Source organism: Salvelinus alpinus, chromosome 18 (assembly GCF_045679555.1).
Source record: "Salvelinus alpinus chromosome 18, SLU_Salpinus.1, whole genome shotgun sequence".
In the NCBI taxonomy this organism is placed as follows: Eukaryota; Metazoa; Chordata; class Actinopteri; order Salmoniformes; family Salmonidae; genus Salvelinus; species Salvelinus alpinus.
Genome location: NC_092103.1, coordinates 16,170,103 through 16,188,415, shown reverse-complemented (window position 1 = coordinate 16,188,415; position 18,313 = coordinate 16,170,103). Strand labels below are relative to the sequence as shown.

The following is an 18,313-nucleotide window of genomic DNA, read 5'->3' as shown; positions in this document are numbered from 1 at the left end:
GTGGTGGTTTCGGTGGCGAATGGCGACTTAGCTCGAATACTAGAGAAGGAGAACTCCTTTCTGTTGAGCAAAAGGGCTTCTACTCTCCTTACTTCCTGATTTTCACTAACATGCAACAATGCGCCAATAGGGGTAAACGCGTTGGCACACCAATGGACCAACAGCTTTAAGTGTTCCCCCCTCTCAGTTTAATTCTCGCCACCCTCTTCAGGGTGAGAGAACAACAGGACCTATTGTACAAGGGGAAAGCCAGAGGGCCTGAGGGCTCACTTCACCAGAGGTATGGCTACAACATGGGCATTGTTCAAAGGCATCTCTGTTCAAGAGATCTGAAATGTGGCATGTTGGCGTATTCCCCATACCTTTATGAGGTTCTACCGACTGGACATCACTGTGCCCTCAATAGCGCATACGGTGCTTGGTGTTGCTTCTGTTGACCTTGTATTTTTCACAACAGCATATTTGCACTTCTCATCATATAGTAACCTACTTGCATATATTCCTTATGTATATACAGTTGAAGTTGAAAGTTTACATACACTTAGGTTGGAGTCATTAAAACTCCTTTTTCAACCACTCCACAAATTTCTTGGAAACAAACTATAGTTTTGGCAAGTCAGTTAGGACATCTACTTTGTGCATGACACAAGTAATTTTCCCAAAAATTGTTTACAGACAGATTATTTCACTTATAATTCACTGTATCACAGTTCCAGTGGCTCAGAAGTGTACATACACTAAGTTGACTGTGCCTTTAAACAGCTTGGAAAATTCCAGAAAATTATGTCATGGCTGTAGAAGCTTCAGACAGGCTAATTAACATCATTTGGAGGTGGAGGTGTACCTGTGGATGTATTTCAAGGCCTACCTTCAAACTCAGTGCCTCTTTGCTTGACATCATGGGAAAATCTAAAAAAAATCAGCCAAGACCTCAGAAAAAATATTGTAGACCTCCACAAGTCTGGTTCATCCTTGGGAGTAATTTCCAAACACCTGAAGGTACCACGTTCATCTGTACAAACAATAGTACGCAAGTATAAACACCATGTGACCACGCAGCCGTCATACCGCTCAGGAAGGAGACGCGTTCTGTCTCCTAGAGATGAACGTACTTTGGTGCAAAAAGTGCAATCTCAATCCCAGAACAACAGCAAAGGACCTTGTGAAGATGCTGGAGGAAACAGGTACAAACGTATCTATATCCACAGTAAAATTAGTCTTATATCAACATAACCTGAAATGCTGCTCAGCAAGGAAGAAGCCACTGCTCCAAAACCGACATATAAAAGCCAGACTACGGTTTGCAACTGCACATGGGGACAAAGATCGTACTTTGTGGAGAAATGTCCTCTGGTCTGATGAAACAAAAATAGAACTGCTTGGCCATATTGCCCATCGTTATGTTTGGAGGAAAAAGGGGGATGCTTGCAAGCCGAAGAACACCATCCCAACCGTGAAGCATGGGGGTGGCAGCATCATGTTGTGGGGGTGTTTGCTGCAGCAGGGACTGGTGCACTTCACAAAATAGATGGCATCATGAGGCAGGACAATTATGTGGATATATTGAAGCAACATCTCAAGACATCAGTCAGGAAGTTAAAGCTTGGTCGCAAATGGGTCTTCCAAATGGACAATGACCCCAAGCATACTTACAAAGTTGTGGCAAAATGGCTTAAGGACAACAAAGTCAAGGTATTGGAGTGGCCATCACAAAGCCCTGACCTCAATCCTATAGAATATTTGTGGGCAGAACTGAAAAAGCGTGTGCGAGCAAGGAGGCCTACAAACCTGACTCAGTTACACCAGCTCTGTCAGGAGGAATGGGCCAAAATTCACCCAACTTATTGTGGGAAGCTTGTGGAAGGCTACCCAAAACTGTTGACCCAAGTTAAACAATTTAAATACAATGCTACCAAATACTAATTGAGTGTATGTAAACTTCTGACCCACTGGGAATGTGATGAAAGAAATAAAAGCTGAAATAAATCATTCTCTCTACTATTATTCTGACATTTCACATTCTTCAAATTAAGTGGTGATCCTAACTGACCTTAAACAGGGAATTTTTACTAGGATTAAATGTCAGGAATTGTGAAAACTGAGTTTAAATGTATTTGGCTAAGGTGTATGTAAACTTCCGACTTCAACTGTATGTTGGATTATATGGTTTTATTTTATGTTGTGTATTTTTATATGTTTGTTTGCTGCACTCAAATTTTTTGGGGGGACAATAAAGATATACAGAACTGGAAAAAAAAGACAATGGTCAGTATGACTCATGATGTGACTTGGAATGCTGGTATTCATCAACCTCTGAAGACATAGAGGAGATTTATTGGTCATCATGTTAAAACTGCTAAGCAAACTGCTAAGCATTCTGGTCCCAGATCTGTTTGTGCTCTTGCCAACTACTGTACATTGCTGTCTATGGAAGCTCGTTCCCACCATGCAATACATGTAATCTGACCACGAGTTATGAGATAGTAAGTCATAATTATGAAATAGTAAGTCATTATTATGAAATATGTAAGTCATAATCATGAGATACTAAGTCCTAATTATGAGATAGTAAGTCATTATTATGAGATATGTTTAGGCGATTTGTATCACATGAATTCAATGTGCACTTTGCATCAGGCCCTCCTCAACTTTTAAGGATAAACCTCATCGTGATCTCCAAAAGTATTGGGACAGTGACACAATTTGTTCTTATTTTTGTTCTTTATTTTCCAGCATTTGGGATTTGAAATTATATAATGACTATGAGGTTAAAGTGCAGATTGTCAGCTTTTCATCCATATCGGGTGAACCGTTTAGAGATTACTGCACTTTATGTACATAGTCTTCCCATTTTAGGGGACCAAAAGAATTGGGACAATTTCACTTATATATATGTATAAAAGTAGTAAAAGGTGAAGTATTTGGTCCCATATTTATCGCACACAATGACTACATCAAGTTTGTGACTCTAAAATGTTGTTGGATGCATTCGCTCTTTATTTTGGATGTGTTTCAGATTATTTTGTGCCCAATAGAAGTTAGTGCTGTTTTATTCAATAGAAATGAATGGTAAATAATGTATTGTATCATTTTGCAGTCACTTTAATTGTAAATAAGAATAGAATATGTTTCTAAACACTTCTGTATTCATGTGGATGCTATCATGATTACGTATATTCCTAAATGAATCATGCATTAAAAAAATGATAACCTCCTTTGTTATTGTAATGGTAAGAGGTTAGCATGTCTTGGGGGTATGATATAAAATGCTAACCTCCTTTGTTATTGTAATGGTGAGAGGTTAGCATGTCTTGGGGGTATGATATAAAATGCTAACCTCCTTTGTTATTGTAATGGTGAGAGGTTAGCATGTCTTGGGGGTATGATATAAAATGCTAACCTCCTTTGTTATTGTAAGGGTAAGAGGTTAGCATGTCTTGGGGGTATGATGTGCTTCTGTAACTTTCTCACTGATCATTATTCACGACTCATCAGGATTATCCGTAATCATGGTAGCATCCATATTAATGTAGAAGGGTTTAGAAACATATTCTATAAATATACAACATAATTAGCACCCTTAGGTTAGTCAATGCATATGATTAAAATAACATTTATGTGGAAAATAAGATTCTGTTCTTATTAATGATTTGTGTCTTTGACTGTGTAACAAGTTAAACCTGTAATCACTACAACCTATTGGAAAACAATGACTTTTACCAATTTAGCCAGACTTTGATTGATTGTGACAGGTTTAAATTAAACTGCTGCTACTGACTAGTTCTAGTGTATGATAGATGTGTTGTTTCAAAACATGTGAAGCAACAAATATGAAAGACTTATCCACTAAAACATTTGCATAATTTAACATATTGTACACCAGACAGGATTTGTTACAAGTTTTTGCTGTTATAAACTTTACATAAAGTTTTTTGAAAAGTGTGCTAATGTGTGCTAAAATGAAAACGAACAAGACTGCAAAAGACTCAAGGGGAATCATGATCAATGTAGTCCTATCACACCTTCCACTAAGTGGCGCTATTGCTGATGTAGGGAACATTCCCCCAATTTTTTTTTAAAGAAAGACAAAAGAACGAGAGAAAGGAAAAAGTATTGAGGGACAAAAGTGTATCCCCTCTGCCAGTGAGTGTGTGTATGTGTGTGTGTGTGTGTGTGTTTGAGAGAGGGAGTGTGTTTGTCCTGGAACAGCTCTTCCTGATTCAGGCCAAGCAGCTCCACTTCCCGTCTCCCAGCACAGGACTGCTGCTGTGGAGATGGGACGCTGATCCAGACTGGGAATATTTCATGCCTGGAATCTTACATTTTAGAGCATTGTGAGGTACTGGGGAACACAGGAACTACTTGAAACAATCTGAAAGGAGATAATTTGGACTTGTTCTGACTTTTTTTTTTTATGTGTTCATTTTGTCGTTGCAGCCTTCTCCTGAAGCTGGAATAATGTCTCTGTGCAGTTGCAGGCAGGCCATGCTTGCAGCAGAGATCTGCACACTGATGGCCATTCTGGTGGCAGGCACTGCAGGACAAAGCCTTGACAGGAGGGAGGCAGGGTCCTCCTGCTATGGGGGGTTTGACCTTTACTTCGTTTTGGACAAGTGAGTGTGCTCCTCTGTCTTCTTGCAAGCTCCCAGTCTCACCTTACTGTAGAAGCATCCATAGCGGCTCTGTAAGATTCTGCTTCCATTTAGTCCCAGCAAGTCACCTACCACGTTGGCCGTTTCTCTGCATTCTTATCATTATTACCCAGATAAATACACTGAGCAATTACAATTTTCTTTACAAACTTCTTTAAACAAAATGTAGTCTAATATTAATGTATTGATAGCCAGATTAGCCATACTGTATCGCTCCAGGGCTAATTGGAAATGTGTTAGTGTGTTAGGGGGGGACTAAATCTGAGGAAGTAAATTAAGTTCCTCAGCTTCCCCACCTGCTCTATCACGAGGCTCCATTCATTTCTGCAGGAAAATGGAAAGTCGAAATGGAAAAAACTGCCAACTAAACATATCTATAAACTTGTCGTGCTCTTACAGACCTTAGAATAAGTTAGTTCTGTCTTATTCAATAGTCATCCTCTTGTGAGCAGTCACACTATTCAGGATATATCAAAGTTGCTTCGCAAACAAGATGATTTTAGAACAAAATAGCCTCACGAAACCATTAGTTCATTTATTTTTTACAAGTTATTTGGATGCATATGGTACTTACCATAAAGAGAACAATAAAATAAAATAAAGTTAAAGTCAGCTCTTGAAACTGCAAAAGCAAACACATCAGTTAGGAAGTGGCAAAACAATGCATTGGTACGTTAGATTTGTTTTACTACTTTACCTTTCATCTCTCAGAGCAATTCAAATCATTCAGATGAATTGTTCTATAGATCACACACAGTATTTCACACACTTTAATCATAATACAGTATGCATGTGTGTGACTGTTCATAGAGCATGCAGGACAATGAATGGTAGGCTCCTTCACTTCCCTTTCATAGTGTAATGTGGAGTGAGTGGGGAGAGCTCCTGTCTTTCTCTAGACCCCAACCCCCTCTCCATGTCTGTCTGGTCTGCAGAACCCTTTCACCATTAGGCCCAGATGTTCCAAAGCTCCAGAGTTTCTGGCAGCTGTGTCAGGACTGGGACTCATATCACAGTACAGAGGATGGAAAAGTGGGAGGGAAGCAACGAGAAGAAGAGAAAGAGAGTTGGGAGAGAGATGGGTGGAGAGAGAGAAAAAGAGATCTTTTGATTCATCCTTTCCAATCAATGTATTCAGACTTTCAAGAATCAACATCTTTCAAGTATTTAATTAAACGGATCCAGAAAATATGTGAGACATTCTATAAGTATTCATAACTGCGGTATTGCTATTGTGTCAGTCGGAATCGGCCAATCACTCAAAACCTCTGGCACATCTGTGGGCTTATAGAAAAAGGCACGTTGCGATCCATCCATCCATGCATTGCTCTTTGTGCCATACTTTTCAAGTCTAAAGTGTTCACATCTCAAAGTTGCAGTGACATTATCCTATTTGACTGGTGTTTTGGAAAATGCTGTGCTCACTTTGTGCTGCACCAGTGAATAATCATCTGAATAATATTTTTCCTTAATGCTGTCCAAACTATTCCCCATTTCAAAAGGTTCCTGCTTTTATGACTGCACTAAAAAACATATTTCTATAAATACATATTACATTAGTGCACACTTTTTCTCATTCTCTTACTCTCTCTTTCTCTCCCACACACACACACACACACACACACACACACACACACACACACACACACACACACACACACAGATCCTCTTTCTGCTGGTTCTGCAGGGCAAAGATCATCTCTTCACTCAGACTGCCTTTGATGTTATTCTGAAAAGATGCCTGATAGAAGTAAATCATAATGAAATTTGTATAACATGCATTCAAAGTAAAACCCCAAAGAGGATAAAGGATTATTGCACCACGTCTCTTGTCGAAATGAAAAAAGCAAAGGAAGTACACAGTATTCTCAGAGGTGTCAGTAAAAGTGGGGGAAAAAACAATATTGATTTGCTCTATGGTTTTATCCGTAACATTGTCATTACAGAGTTTCTCTGATGGTTTATTTCTCTCTCTATCACCCCGGATATGGTATATAATTCTATATAGTTCTCTTTTTTATTTTAATGCATCTGTTTCTGCTCTCTGGCCAACTCCTTATGACATTAAGATGTTCTATCAACAAATATGGCTGAATAAGCAGTAAGCAGGCCCAGGTAGACTTGAAGCTAAAATTATCCATGGCAAGTGTATCAACATGCTTACATGCTTAGATGCTTGTGACTACTGCATGAGTTGAAATGGCATTCATCTCAGAACGCAGAATATTGTATGAACTGGCTTCTGGCCTGCTTAAAGGCCCAGAGCAGTCAAAAACTAAATTGTCCTGTGTTTTATATATATTTCCAACCTATGAGGTTGGAATAACACTGTGAAAATTATGATAATGTCCTTTTAGTGTAAGAGCTGTTTGAAAATACGGCCTTTACTCAAGTAAGAGTTTACTGGGTGACTTTCACTTTTACTTGAGTAATTTTCTATTAAGGTATCTTTACTTTTACTCAAGTATGGGAGTTGCGTACTTTTTCCACCACTGGCCCCATTTATTGTAAAGTTTTACCCAGCAAACATACATTTTATGTGATTGAACTATGTGATATTTGCCTATTCTGTTTTCATACATAATCTGAGTGAAATCCATGTGAGTATTCAAAATTATCTAAATTCTCAAGTTCTTTAGCATGTCACTTTAATAATTCAATGTTAAATGTAGGTCTATTGTGGTGGAAATTCTAACCAAGTGAGAGATGCTTCAAACAATCCTACTTTAATATTGTTTAATTGTTGCAGTAATGGAGCTGGTCAACAATCACTCGAAGTTGATTGCTGAGAACCCAACGAGTAGAACTGAGCCACAGCATTTTATAGTTAAGACACATCCTCCTGAATACATGACAAACAACAGATGTGTGGAATTAGTCAATTGTATAGAAATCAGCGTTTGGCCCCTAAGGCAAGGTTCTTCTTATCCGCTATCCATACCAAAGCCATCTTCTCCCTGATACCTCAGTACACAAACACCAATTCAATCTAGGTTCTATCACCAAGCCATCATAAATCAATTGCCAGCGCCAAGCCCCAGAGGCCCAACTCAGTCCACACAGACACAGATGACAGAGTACTCATCAAAGCTATTCGATGCATAAACAGTATTAAAACAATCTTGTAATTTTCCACCATTATATCCAAATAAAAAATAGTCCTTCAACTTGTAGAAATTGCAATTTAAGCTATCATTTTGGGGGCTGGTATCTTGCGGAATAATTTAGAACTCTTTGTGTTTTACAACTGTTTTTATCACAGGCCTATAAATATAGCTTCTAAATAAATGTATATTTGAATTATTTTTTTTTGAATATTTGAAAAAATATAAATATTTGAAGAAGCACGTGCAGTGGCTGATAGGGAAAACAGATCTGGCAAGAAGAATAGGCTACAGATAGTCTTGACCATTTGGAACCCCTTGGATATTTCGCTCAGAACAGGTTATAGCCAAGATTTTATCAATATTTTGTTTTGTCTCATTTATTGATATGGATACAGCCTCTGTGTGATGGGATTGTGCAGTGCAAATGGTACAAGCCAACATACAGAGTGGAATTTACTAATACAACAGTCAAAATGCCTAATATAAGTCCTACAGTCTGTGCTCCCAAATACTGGAAAAAGTGTGATTCATTAGGTTACATGATCACCACAGTAGCCACACGCAGCTATAAAAATAAACAATGCAATTGTATGGCCATTAAGTAACACAACAGCATGACATATTTAGAGATCGGAATAGGCCAAGCCTAAGTCATAAATACTTTCTATTTTGCAGCGCAAGCGGTTATTCTAGACAAGGCTCTTCTGTGTCGTTTATCATTCTCACAGAAGTCATTTGCTGAAGGCCCAAGCCTATACTCCGCTATCTACTGGTATCATGTCATTATTGAATGCAGTTCTAAAACGACCTCTAGACTTTTATTTTGGAAATAAAACCAGAAGATGCAAAGCAACTCTAACGTCTGGGCTAGAGTTGCTTGATTGATGAGCTAACTTCGACTAGATACATTCGGTTCATGATGCCACATTACTGACAAAAGTTTGTACATATAAAAATAGATCTGTAACCGAGTTAACTTCTCTAGGATAGGGGGCAGCATTTTCACGTTTGGATGAAAAGCATACCCAAATTCAACTGCCATCATCCCCAGAAGATAAGATATGCATATTGTTAGTAGATTTGGATAGAAAACACTCTGAAGTTTCTAAAACTGTTTGAATCATGTCTGTGAGTATAACATAACTTATTTAGCAGGCGAAACCCCGAGGACAAACCATTCAGATTTCTTTTTTTTGAGGTCACTCACCGCTTCCACTGGATGTCAACAGTCTTTAGAAATTAGTTGAGTGTTTTTCCTTTGTGTAATGAAGACGTACGGCCATTTTGAATCAGGGTCACTTGTTGTGTACTGTTAGATAGAGGCGCGTGACCAGAAAGCATGCTACAGATTGTTTTAATCCTGTATTGAACACAGATCATCCCGTCTTCAATTTTATTGATTATTTACGTTAAAAAATACCTAAAGTTGTATTACAAAAGTATTTTGAAATGTTTTGGCAAAGTTTACAGGTGAGATGTTTTGTAATCATGTTTCACGAGTTGGAACCGGTGTTTTTCTGGATCAAACGCGCCAAATAAATGGACATTTTGGATATATATTGACGGAATTAATCGAACAAAAAAGGACCAGTTGTGATGTTTATGGGACATATTGGAGTACCAACAACAGAAGCTCGTCAAAGGTAAGGCATGAATTATATTTTTATTTCTGCATTTTGTGTCACGCCTGCAGGGTTGAAATATGCTTATCTCTCTTTGCTTACAATGGTGCTAACTCAGATAATAGCACCGTTTGCTTTCGCCGAAAAGCCTATTTGAATTCTGACATGTTGGCTGGATTCACAACCAGTGTAGCTTTAATTTGGTATCTTTCATGTGTGATTTAATGAAAGTTTGATTTTTATAGTAATTTATTTGAATATGGCGCTCTGCATTTTCTCTGGCTTTTGGCCAAGTGAGACAGTAGCGTCCCGCCTAAACTCAGATTTTTGGATATAAATATGAACTTTACCGAACAAAACATACATGTATTGTGTAACATGAAGTCCTATGAGTGTCATCTGATGAAGATCATCAAAGGTTAGTGATTAATTTTATCTCTATTTCTGCTTTTTGTTACTCCTCTCTTTGGATGGAAAAATGGCTGTGTTTTTCTGTGGCTATGTACTGACCTAACATAATCGTTTGGTGTGCTTTCGCCATAAATCCTTTTTGAAATCAGACATGTTGGCTGGATTCACAACAAGTGTAGCTTTAATTTGGTGTCTTTCATGTGTGATTTCATGAAAGTTGGATTTTTATAGTAATTTATTTTAATTTAGCGCTCTGCATTTTTACTGGCTTTTGGCCAAGTGGGACGTTAGCGTCCCACATATCCCAGAGAAGTTAAAGGAGACGTCAAGTAAGAATTGAACGTGTAAATATTCAATCATAGTTGTAAAATAGGGTTTGTACATTTACAGATCTAATTTCAAGTTTATGTTTCATGTTTCACGCATGGCTTTTCTTACGTTCCTAACAATTTAGGTATGTATTTTCTTACAATCCTAATGATACTTATGTTCAACCTTTTGGCAACTATCTCACTCCATAACCATGTCTCTTTGCAGCAGACCAGGCGCCAGAATGAATCAGTTGGACGGGCCTTTGATTTCCATATTTCCGTTTATGTGTGCAGGTGCTTGCACTTTCCAATTTGTTTTATATGGCTGTAATAGTAAAGCCCTTAGGCAGCTCGTGAGTCTCAAAATTGGCAGAAACTTACAATTGCATCCAACCATTTCTACCGATCTGCATGACAGTTTCATTTCAATAATAACATTTTCGTTTCTCTAAATCATTGTCTCGTGGTTAACAATCTAAAGTGAAATTATACAAATCTAAAAGTTAAAATTGAACTATGGCAAGAGCACTAACCTCTGCATATGGACACATTGATACACTGTGATCATTTGGCAGATAAAGAAATGAGAGCATAGAACTCAGAGAGAGCCTATAGTCAATGCAGCAGTAGGCCAATAACTTCCATCGCCAACTAAGTAAAATACATAGGCCTAAAGCCGACAAATAAAAACAGTAGAAAATATCTTGATGAAAATGTTGGTTCTTTCAATCATATTCATCTCTCTCTCTGCCTCCCTTTCTATCTGTCTCGAGTTGAGCTATTGCTAGTGTATCAAATCATCACCGGGTCCGGCCTGAAGCAGTGGCTAGCAAACTTGCAACATTGTATCAACCAGCCTATCCCGGGCCCTCAGTTTCCTTCACCAGTGAGCTCAAGACAGAAAGCAGTTTTTTATTAAATTTACACGGGATATGTACAGTGCATTCGGAAAGTATTCAGGCCCTTTGACTTTTTCCACATTTTGTTAGGTAACAGCCTTATTATAAAATTGATTGAATTGTTTTTTCTCCTCATCAATCTACAGTCGTGGCCAAAAGTTTGTGAAAATTAATATTTGTGTAATTCTCAAAAGTCTGCTGCCTCAATGTCTTTAGATATTTTTGTCAGATGTTACTATGGAATACTGAAGTATAATTACAAGCATTTCATAAGTGTCAAAGGCTTTTATTGACAAGTACATGAAGTTGATGCAAAGAGTCAATATTTGCAGTGTTGACCCTTCTTTTTCGAGACCTCTGCAATCTGCCCTGGCATGCTGTCAATTAACTTCTCGGCCACATCCTGACTGATGGCAGCCCATTCTTGCATAATCAATGCTTGGAGTTTGTCAGAATTTGTGGGGTTTTGCTTGTCCACCAGCCTCTTGAGGATTGACCACAAGTTCTCAATGGGATTAAGGTCTGGGGAGTTTCCTGGCCATTGACCCAAAATATCGATGTTTTGTTCCCCGACCCACTTAGTTGTCACTTTTGCCTTATGGCAAGGTGCTCCATCATGCTGGAAAAGGCATTGTTCGTCACCAAACTGTTCCTGGATGGTTGGGAGAAGTTGCTCTCGGAGGATGTGTTGGTACCATTCTTTATTCATGGCTGTGTTCTTAGGCAAAATTGTGAGTGAGCCCACTCCCTTGGCTGAGAAGCAACCCCACACATGAATGGTCTCAGGATGCTTTATTGTTGGCATGACACAGGAGTGATGTTAGCGCTCACCTTGTCTTCTCCAGACAAGCTTTTTTCCGGATGCCCCAAACAATCGGAAAGGGGATTCATCAGAGAAAATGACTTTACCTTAGTCCTCAGCAGTCCAATCCCTGTACCTTTTGCAGAATATTAGTCTGCACCTGATATTTTTCCTGGAGAGAAGTGGCTTCTTTGCTGCCCTTCTTGACACCAGGCCATCCTCCAAAAGTCTTCGCCTCACTGTGCGTGCAGATGCACTCACACCTGCCTGCTGCCATTCCTGAGCAAGCTCTGTACTGGTGGTGCCCCGATCCCGCAGCTGAATCAACTTTAGGAGACGGTCCTGGTGCTTGCTGGACTTTTTTGGGCGCCCTGAAGCCTTCTTCACAACAATTGAACTGCTCTCCTTGAAGTTCTTGATGATCTGATAAATGGTTGATTTAGGTACAATCTTACTGGCAGCAATATCCTTGCCTGTGAAGCCCTTTTTGTGCAAAGCAATGATGACGGCACGTGTTTCCTTGCAGGTAACCATGGTTGACATAGGAAGAATAATGATTACAAGCACCACCCTCCTTTTGAAGCTTCCAGTCTGTTATTCAAACTCAATCAGCATGACAGAGTGATTTCCAGCCTTGCCCTCATCAACACTCACACCTGTGTTAACGAGAGAATCACTGACATGATGTCAGCTGGTCCTTTTGTCGCAGGGCTGAAATGCAGTGGAAATGTTTTTGGGGGATTCAGTTCATTTGCATGGCAAAGAGGGACTTTGCAATTCATTGCAATTCATCTGATCACTCTTCATAACATTCTGGAGTATATGCAAATTGCCATCATACAAACTGAGGCAGCAGACCTTGTGAAAATGTATATTTGTGTGATTCTTTTGGCCACGACTGTACACACAATACCCCATAATGACAAAGCAAAAGCAGGTTTTTAGAACATTTTGCAAATGTATACAAAAAATAAACTGAAATCACACATTTACATAAGTATGGCACACCTGTATTTAGGGAGTTTCTCCCATTATTTTCTGCAGATCCTCTCAAGCTCTGTCAGGTTGGATGGGGAGTGTTGCTGCACAGTTATTTTCAGGTCTCTCCAGAGATGTTAGATCGGGTGCAAGTCTGGGCTCTGGCTGGGTCACCGAAAGGACATTGAGACTTGTCCCAAAGCCACTCCTGCGTTGTCTTGGCTGTGTGCTTAGGGTCATTGTCCGAAGGTGAACCTTTGCTCCAGTATGAGGTCCTGAGTGCTTTGGAGCAGCTTTTCATCTAGGATCACTCTGTACTTTGCTCCCTTCATCTTTCAATTGATCCTGATTAGTCTCCCAGTCCCTGCCGCTGAGAAACATCCCCACATTATGATGCTGCCCCACCATGTTTCACCATAGAGAGGGTGCCAGGTTTCCTCCAGACCTGAAGTTTGGCATTCAGGCCAAAGAGTTCAATCTTGGTTTCTTCAGACTAGAGAATCTAGTTTATCATGGTCTGAGAGTCTTTAGGTGCCTTTTGGCAAACTCCAAGTGGGCTGGCATGTGACTTTTACTGATGAGTGGCTTCCGTCTGGCCACTCTACCATAAAGGCCTGACTGGTGGAGTGCTGCAGAGATGGTTGTCCTTCTGGAAGGTTCTCCCATCTCCACAGAGGAACTCTAGAGCTCTGTCAGAGTGACCATCAGGTTCTTGGTCACCTCCCTGATCAAGGCCATTCTCCCCAAATTGCACAGAAGCTTACAATAAGTGTATTTACTGTTGCTGTAATTAAGCATGATCCCGGAGAATGATCCAATACCACTATGTCATGGATTTTTTTAACCTAGTTAATTGTAGAGCATTTTTTTTAAATAAAAATGAAATAAATTCTTGAATAGTAATCTCCAGGTGTCCTATAAATTATTTGTAGAGATTACATTTTTCAGCCTCCTTGGAGGTTCCTTGGATTTGCCTTTTTATTGCTACGTCTGCCGATTTTATCGACTGTATGATTTTGGTGCCATGTCATCGACTGTACCGTCGTGCACCAGATTGCTATAACATATGATGTGGTTAGCTGATACCTAAAATACCTATCCAGGCTTTGTAAAATCTGGCATGCATCAAAAACGTCTGAGCAGGGGAACACAACCTTTATCAAATTAGGTAATGCCCTGTAGGTGGGGCACCAGTGAGCTGATTGGAAGACACACGGGAGCAGTGATTGGTTTGTGGACAGGTCAATCATGGTAGCTTTACAGCTCCACAATAACAGACATCTTCCAACCTTTCTTTCAGGTCAGGGAGTGTACAGCACCACTGGAATGAGATATATTACTTTGTTGATCATCTGGCTCATAAATTCATAAGGTATAGTATAGTGTTACCTAGATACACCACTACATGTCCCAGAGAGCTCAATTAATATACACTGGTCAAGTCCAGTAAGGATGTAAACAGACATGTTATTGAACAAAGTATTTGGACAACACAGCAACACACAAAGAGATTATGTCAGTCAACTGTGGAAATAACCCTCCATCCCCATCCCTCTCTCTCGCTAGTCCTCAGCTGCGGATGTCCTTCATTGTGTTTTCTACAGAGGGACGGATCCTGATGAAACTAACAGAAGACAGGCAAGACATAATCCCTCAAACCGTTGTGTTTATGCTTTAACTACTCACAATTAACATAGGCAGGATTTACACAATACACCACCTTTAGTGACCTGCTCATTTTCTTCATTGGACAATCTTTTTGTGGAAGGTACTGTGTGCCAATCTTTCTATTGTGGGGTACAGCCCACATGATACACTGACAGTACAAATGGCCTCTATTTATTGTGTGTGTGTGTGAGCAGGGAGCAGATTCGGGCAGGCCTGGAGGAGCTCCGTATGGTGCACCCTGGGGGAGACACTTTCATGCACAAAGGGTTCCAAAGGGTGAGTAGTGGATTGGAAGCCAGTAGCTGAAGGTAACTAGGCAACAGCTTGACTTCCTACTGCAAAAATTAGAACAAGATATTTTTCTGTTCCAATAACCATTCTTGTCTCTCTATATGGGTAAAAGCAGAAGACAAAATGCTGTCTCAATGAAGTATTCTTCTAAAAATCCTTCTATCTGCTCCTCCAGGCCAGTGAACAAATCTACTATGCTGGAGACAGTGAGTAAATTATTCTTGTTATTTGCACTTGGAATTTTTTTTGGGGTAGAACTCTCATTATGCTCCCAGTCATAAGCAGACACAGATGAAAAGCTACCAGTACAATTCAAACGTATTGATCCTTGTTGAACCCTTTACCAAGAAACTATGGTATCAGAAGTGTTAGAATTGAAGAGGTGTCAGATTGAATTATCCTATTATTTTCTTCCCCTTCAGTGACAGTACAGTCTGTCCTTTGAGAAGTCTTCTGTTCTGCTCTGTTGTCTTGTTCTAACTGTTGTCTTGTCCTGGTCCATCAGGTTTCCGTACAGCCAGCGTCATCATTGCCTTGACAGATGGCGAACTGAGGGAGAATCAGTTCGATCTGGCAGAGAGAGAGGTGAGAGAAATGTTTGTTTTAGACCTGTAGTAATGGATGATCTGTTGGCAATATCTTATCTCTACACTCAGAGTGGGCAGAGTGAAAATAGTCAGCCACATTCCACAGGATATTCCAGTCCTGGAAGAGCAGAATTTCATACTCTACTCCCTGTCATCATATGTAATTATTATTGTTAGAGTTGCCGTTTCCGTTTATCTCTACAGCTGGTTACATCAGTAATTTCAGCTGGTCATTTCAGCCTTTTAATTACTGGATGTTTCAATCTTGTTTATACATTGGCCGGTGGCCAGTGGTGCAGAACTTCTTAGACTTGATTAAATGTCACCAAGACCCAAGAAGTCATCATTGGCTGTGGAAGAACACTCAAAGCACTACATGTAACCATCAACAATCGATAGAGTGGACTGCTACAAAAACGCCTGCACCATTATAGACAGCAAACGCCTGTGTCTCCAAACGTCAGTCACGACTTAAGACTAAGTACCTGCACAAACCTGCAGTAAGCAAGCCTTGGACAAATACGCCTTGTCCGAGCCAGAAACGGCCCATACGGCCAAGAGCCTATCTTTCTGTAGCGTAAGGCAGCTCAATGTACATGTATACAGCCCCTGGACAGGACGTTAGTCTGCCACAGGGCCTTACCCCAAATCGATCTCCTTAATGTTGAGTGCCAATCTAACCACCAGGCCACTGAGTTGGTTGCACAAACTGAGAAGGCTAGACAGAAACCCATCTGTCTTGCAAGCCTTCCATAGATGCTTCATAAAATCCATCCTCATCCTTTACGGATACACCTTTATACATTATATTATATATATAATATATATTATACATGCATTGTATTGGTTTTCAAAGTATCTGACACCACAAATTAAGTTCTCTCTACGTTGGTCAATATAGAGTTATAAAAGAGCTTTCATGTCTATTTGCGTGTCACTAGGCCGGCCGATCGCGTCAACTGGGTGCCTCTGTCTACTGCGTGGGAGTAAAAGACTTCAATGAGACCCAGGTGAGCCACATGTTTCTGTTGTGAGCAGGGGATTTAGCAGTTGGCTAGTCTCACATTATTGTTGTTACACTGTTATTAAATAAAGCGTCTTCTCCCTCCCCAGCTTTGGACAATAGCCGACAGTAAGGACCATGTCTTCCCTGTAAATGATGGCTTTGAGGCACTGCAAGGAGTCATTGATTCAGTAAGTAGGGCAACGATGTTAGGGGCTGGTAGAATGATGTAAACATCTGTTCACTATTGTAAGGTATAGTTTCAACATGGTTGAAAGTATACCAAGGCATACATACTTTCAACAAATCTAACTCTAACAGATTTACAGTTTGTGCTGTTCACCGCTGTCTCCATTATCCACATTCGTCTCTCTCTCTCTCTCTCTCTCCTAAGATCCTGAAGAGATCATGCATTGAGATATTGGCAGCAGAGCCCTCTAGTATCTGTGCAGGAGGTGAGTGGTGTATTGGAGTGGGTTTCATAATGGGCTCCAGCTGCATGACACTATCACTTGTTTATTGATAAGCTGACGACACGGATCAATCCACTATGTGTTTCTACTGTGTCTAATGACACAGCAAGGGGGAAACGGATTGACTTAAATATGTGTTTGACTCTGTGTAAATGAAAAGTGCCAGCTGAAGATAAATAGGCACGGTTAAAACGTTACATCCTCTCTGGATCAGCCTAGCCTGCATTTGGCCTGAATATTGTCCGATTTCAGTTAATCACAGATCATTATGGATAATTGGGGAGCTTTTGGCCTCAGAAAATAAGGACTTGAAAATATTATTATCAACTGTAATTCCTCTTTACCAATGTTATCAAGGTGATCAAATGCCATTGATGATTCTCCCTGTTTTCTCCCATTCATCCTGTCTTAGAGTCCTTCCAGGTGGTAGTGAAAGGAAATGGTTTCTCACATGCCCGTGAGGTGGGGAAGGTCCTTTGTAGCTTCCGCATCAATGACACTCTCACTTTGAGTAAGTGGAAGTTACGGTACCTACAATTTCCGACCATTAACCCTAATGAATCCCATCAGCAACACCCCTGTTTTTAATGAGCAGGAAACAATCTCTTTAACTTTCACACAGGATTCTAGGTGCAGGGTAATGAGGCTTAGAAAGACATCTATTTCAGCAATGCCACAGTGAGTTAGTTGGCTGTTATTGACTGTGTCCTCAGGCTGTGTGAGAAAAGGGCAAAGAGAAAGGATTTCAACCATCCTGAATGAAAGAGCTTAAAGGAATGAGCCTGAAAGAATACTCATTAGTTCAAGCAGGCACCAGTTGGCCTAGCTTGCAAATAACATTCTGAGAACCATATTTTTCTTGGAGCTTGGTGAGAGCATGGTTGTCCTATGGTTATTTTGCATACAACCTTCCCACAACTTTCTGGGAATGATGCAGGATAGTGGCTTGGCGTTGGAACATTCTCACCACATTTAGTAATTAAGGAATTTTGTTATTTTCTTGGTAATTCATTACTTTACCAGAATGTTTACTTGGGAGTTGAAACATGGTTACATGTCATTTCAATTTTGGTAATGTTCTAGGAACGGTTTCCAACTGGTTTGACATTGGGAATGTTCTCAAATAGTTTAGAGAATGTTAAGAAACAACATTCTTCTGTGGGAATTTCAGTACTTCAGCATAACGTTTCCTACAGGTTTTCTCATGGTTCAAATTAAGACGTTCTCAAAATGTTTCGAGAACGTTAAAACGTTCTATAAATACACAAGATACCTTGAGTAAAGTTCAGAGAATGTTCTAAGAATGTTATGCAGTCCATTCTCAGCATCAACAAAACTCTCTATCCTCTATCTTGTTAAGTGAGTTCAGGTGTGTTGGCCGCACCCACTAATTGGCCACACCTGATCTTAATGAGTTCTTGTTTCCTATGAAATTAGGTCTGTTTGAATAGACTAAAATGAACAGCTTTGTATGTGTCAAAGAATGGCATGCTAGCTCCATCCTGGTTC

The 18,313-nt window shown here is 39.9% G+C and overlaps 1 protein-coding gene across 1 annotated transcript in view; it reads left to right on the top strand.

Moving 5' to 3' along the window:
• Window positions 1-4,177: 4,177 nt before the first annotated feature.
• The window catches only part of LOC139543874 (anthrax toxin receptor 1-like), a 31,903-nt gene continuing 17,767 nt past the window's right edge, over window positions 4,178-18,313 (top strand). Inside the window, exons 1-11 of the mRNA XM_071350377.1 lie at window positions 4,178-4,339; window positions 4,438-4,613; window positions 14,083-14,154; window positions 14,349-14,420; window positions 14,645-14,726; window positions 14,917-14,947; window positions 15,247-15,326; window positions 16,270-16,338; window positions 16,442-16,522; window positions 16,726-16,786; window positions 17,217-17,315. Of these exons, the coding sequence (XP_071206478.1) occupies window positions 4,459-4,613; window positions 14,083-14,154; window positions 14,349-14,420; window positions 14,645-14,726; window positions 14,917-14,947; window positions 15,247-15,326; window positions 16,270-16,338; window positions 16,442-16,522; window positions 16,726-16,786; window positions 17,217-17,315 (802 nt within the window). The 5' untranslated portion in view covers window positions 4,178-4,339; window positions 4,438-4,458. The remainder of the gene's footprint in view (window positions 4,340-4,437; window positions 4,614-14,082; window positions 14,155-14,348; window positions 14,421-14,644; window positions 14,727-14,916; window positions 14,948-15,246; window positions 15,327-16,269; window positions 16,339-16,441; window positions 16,523-16,725; window positions 16,787-17,216; window positions 17,316-18,313) is intronic.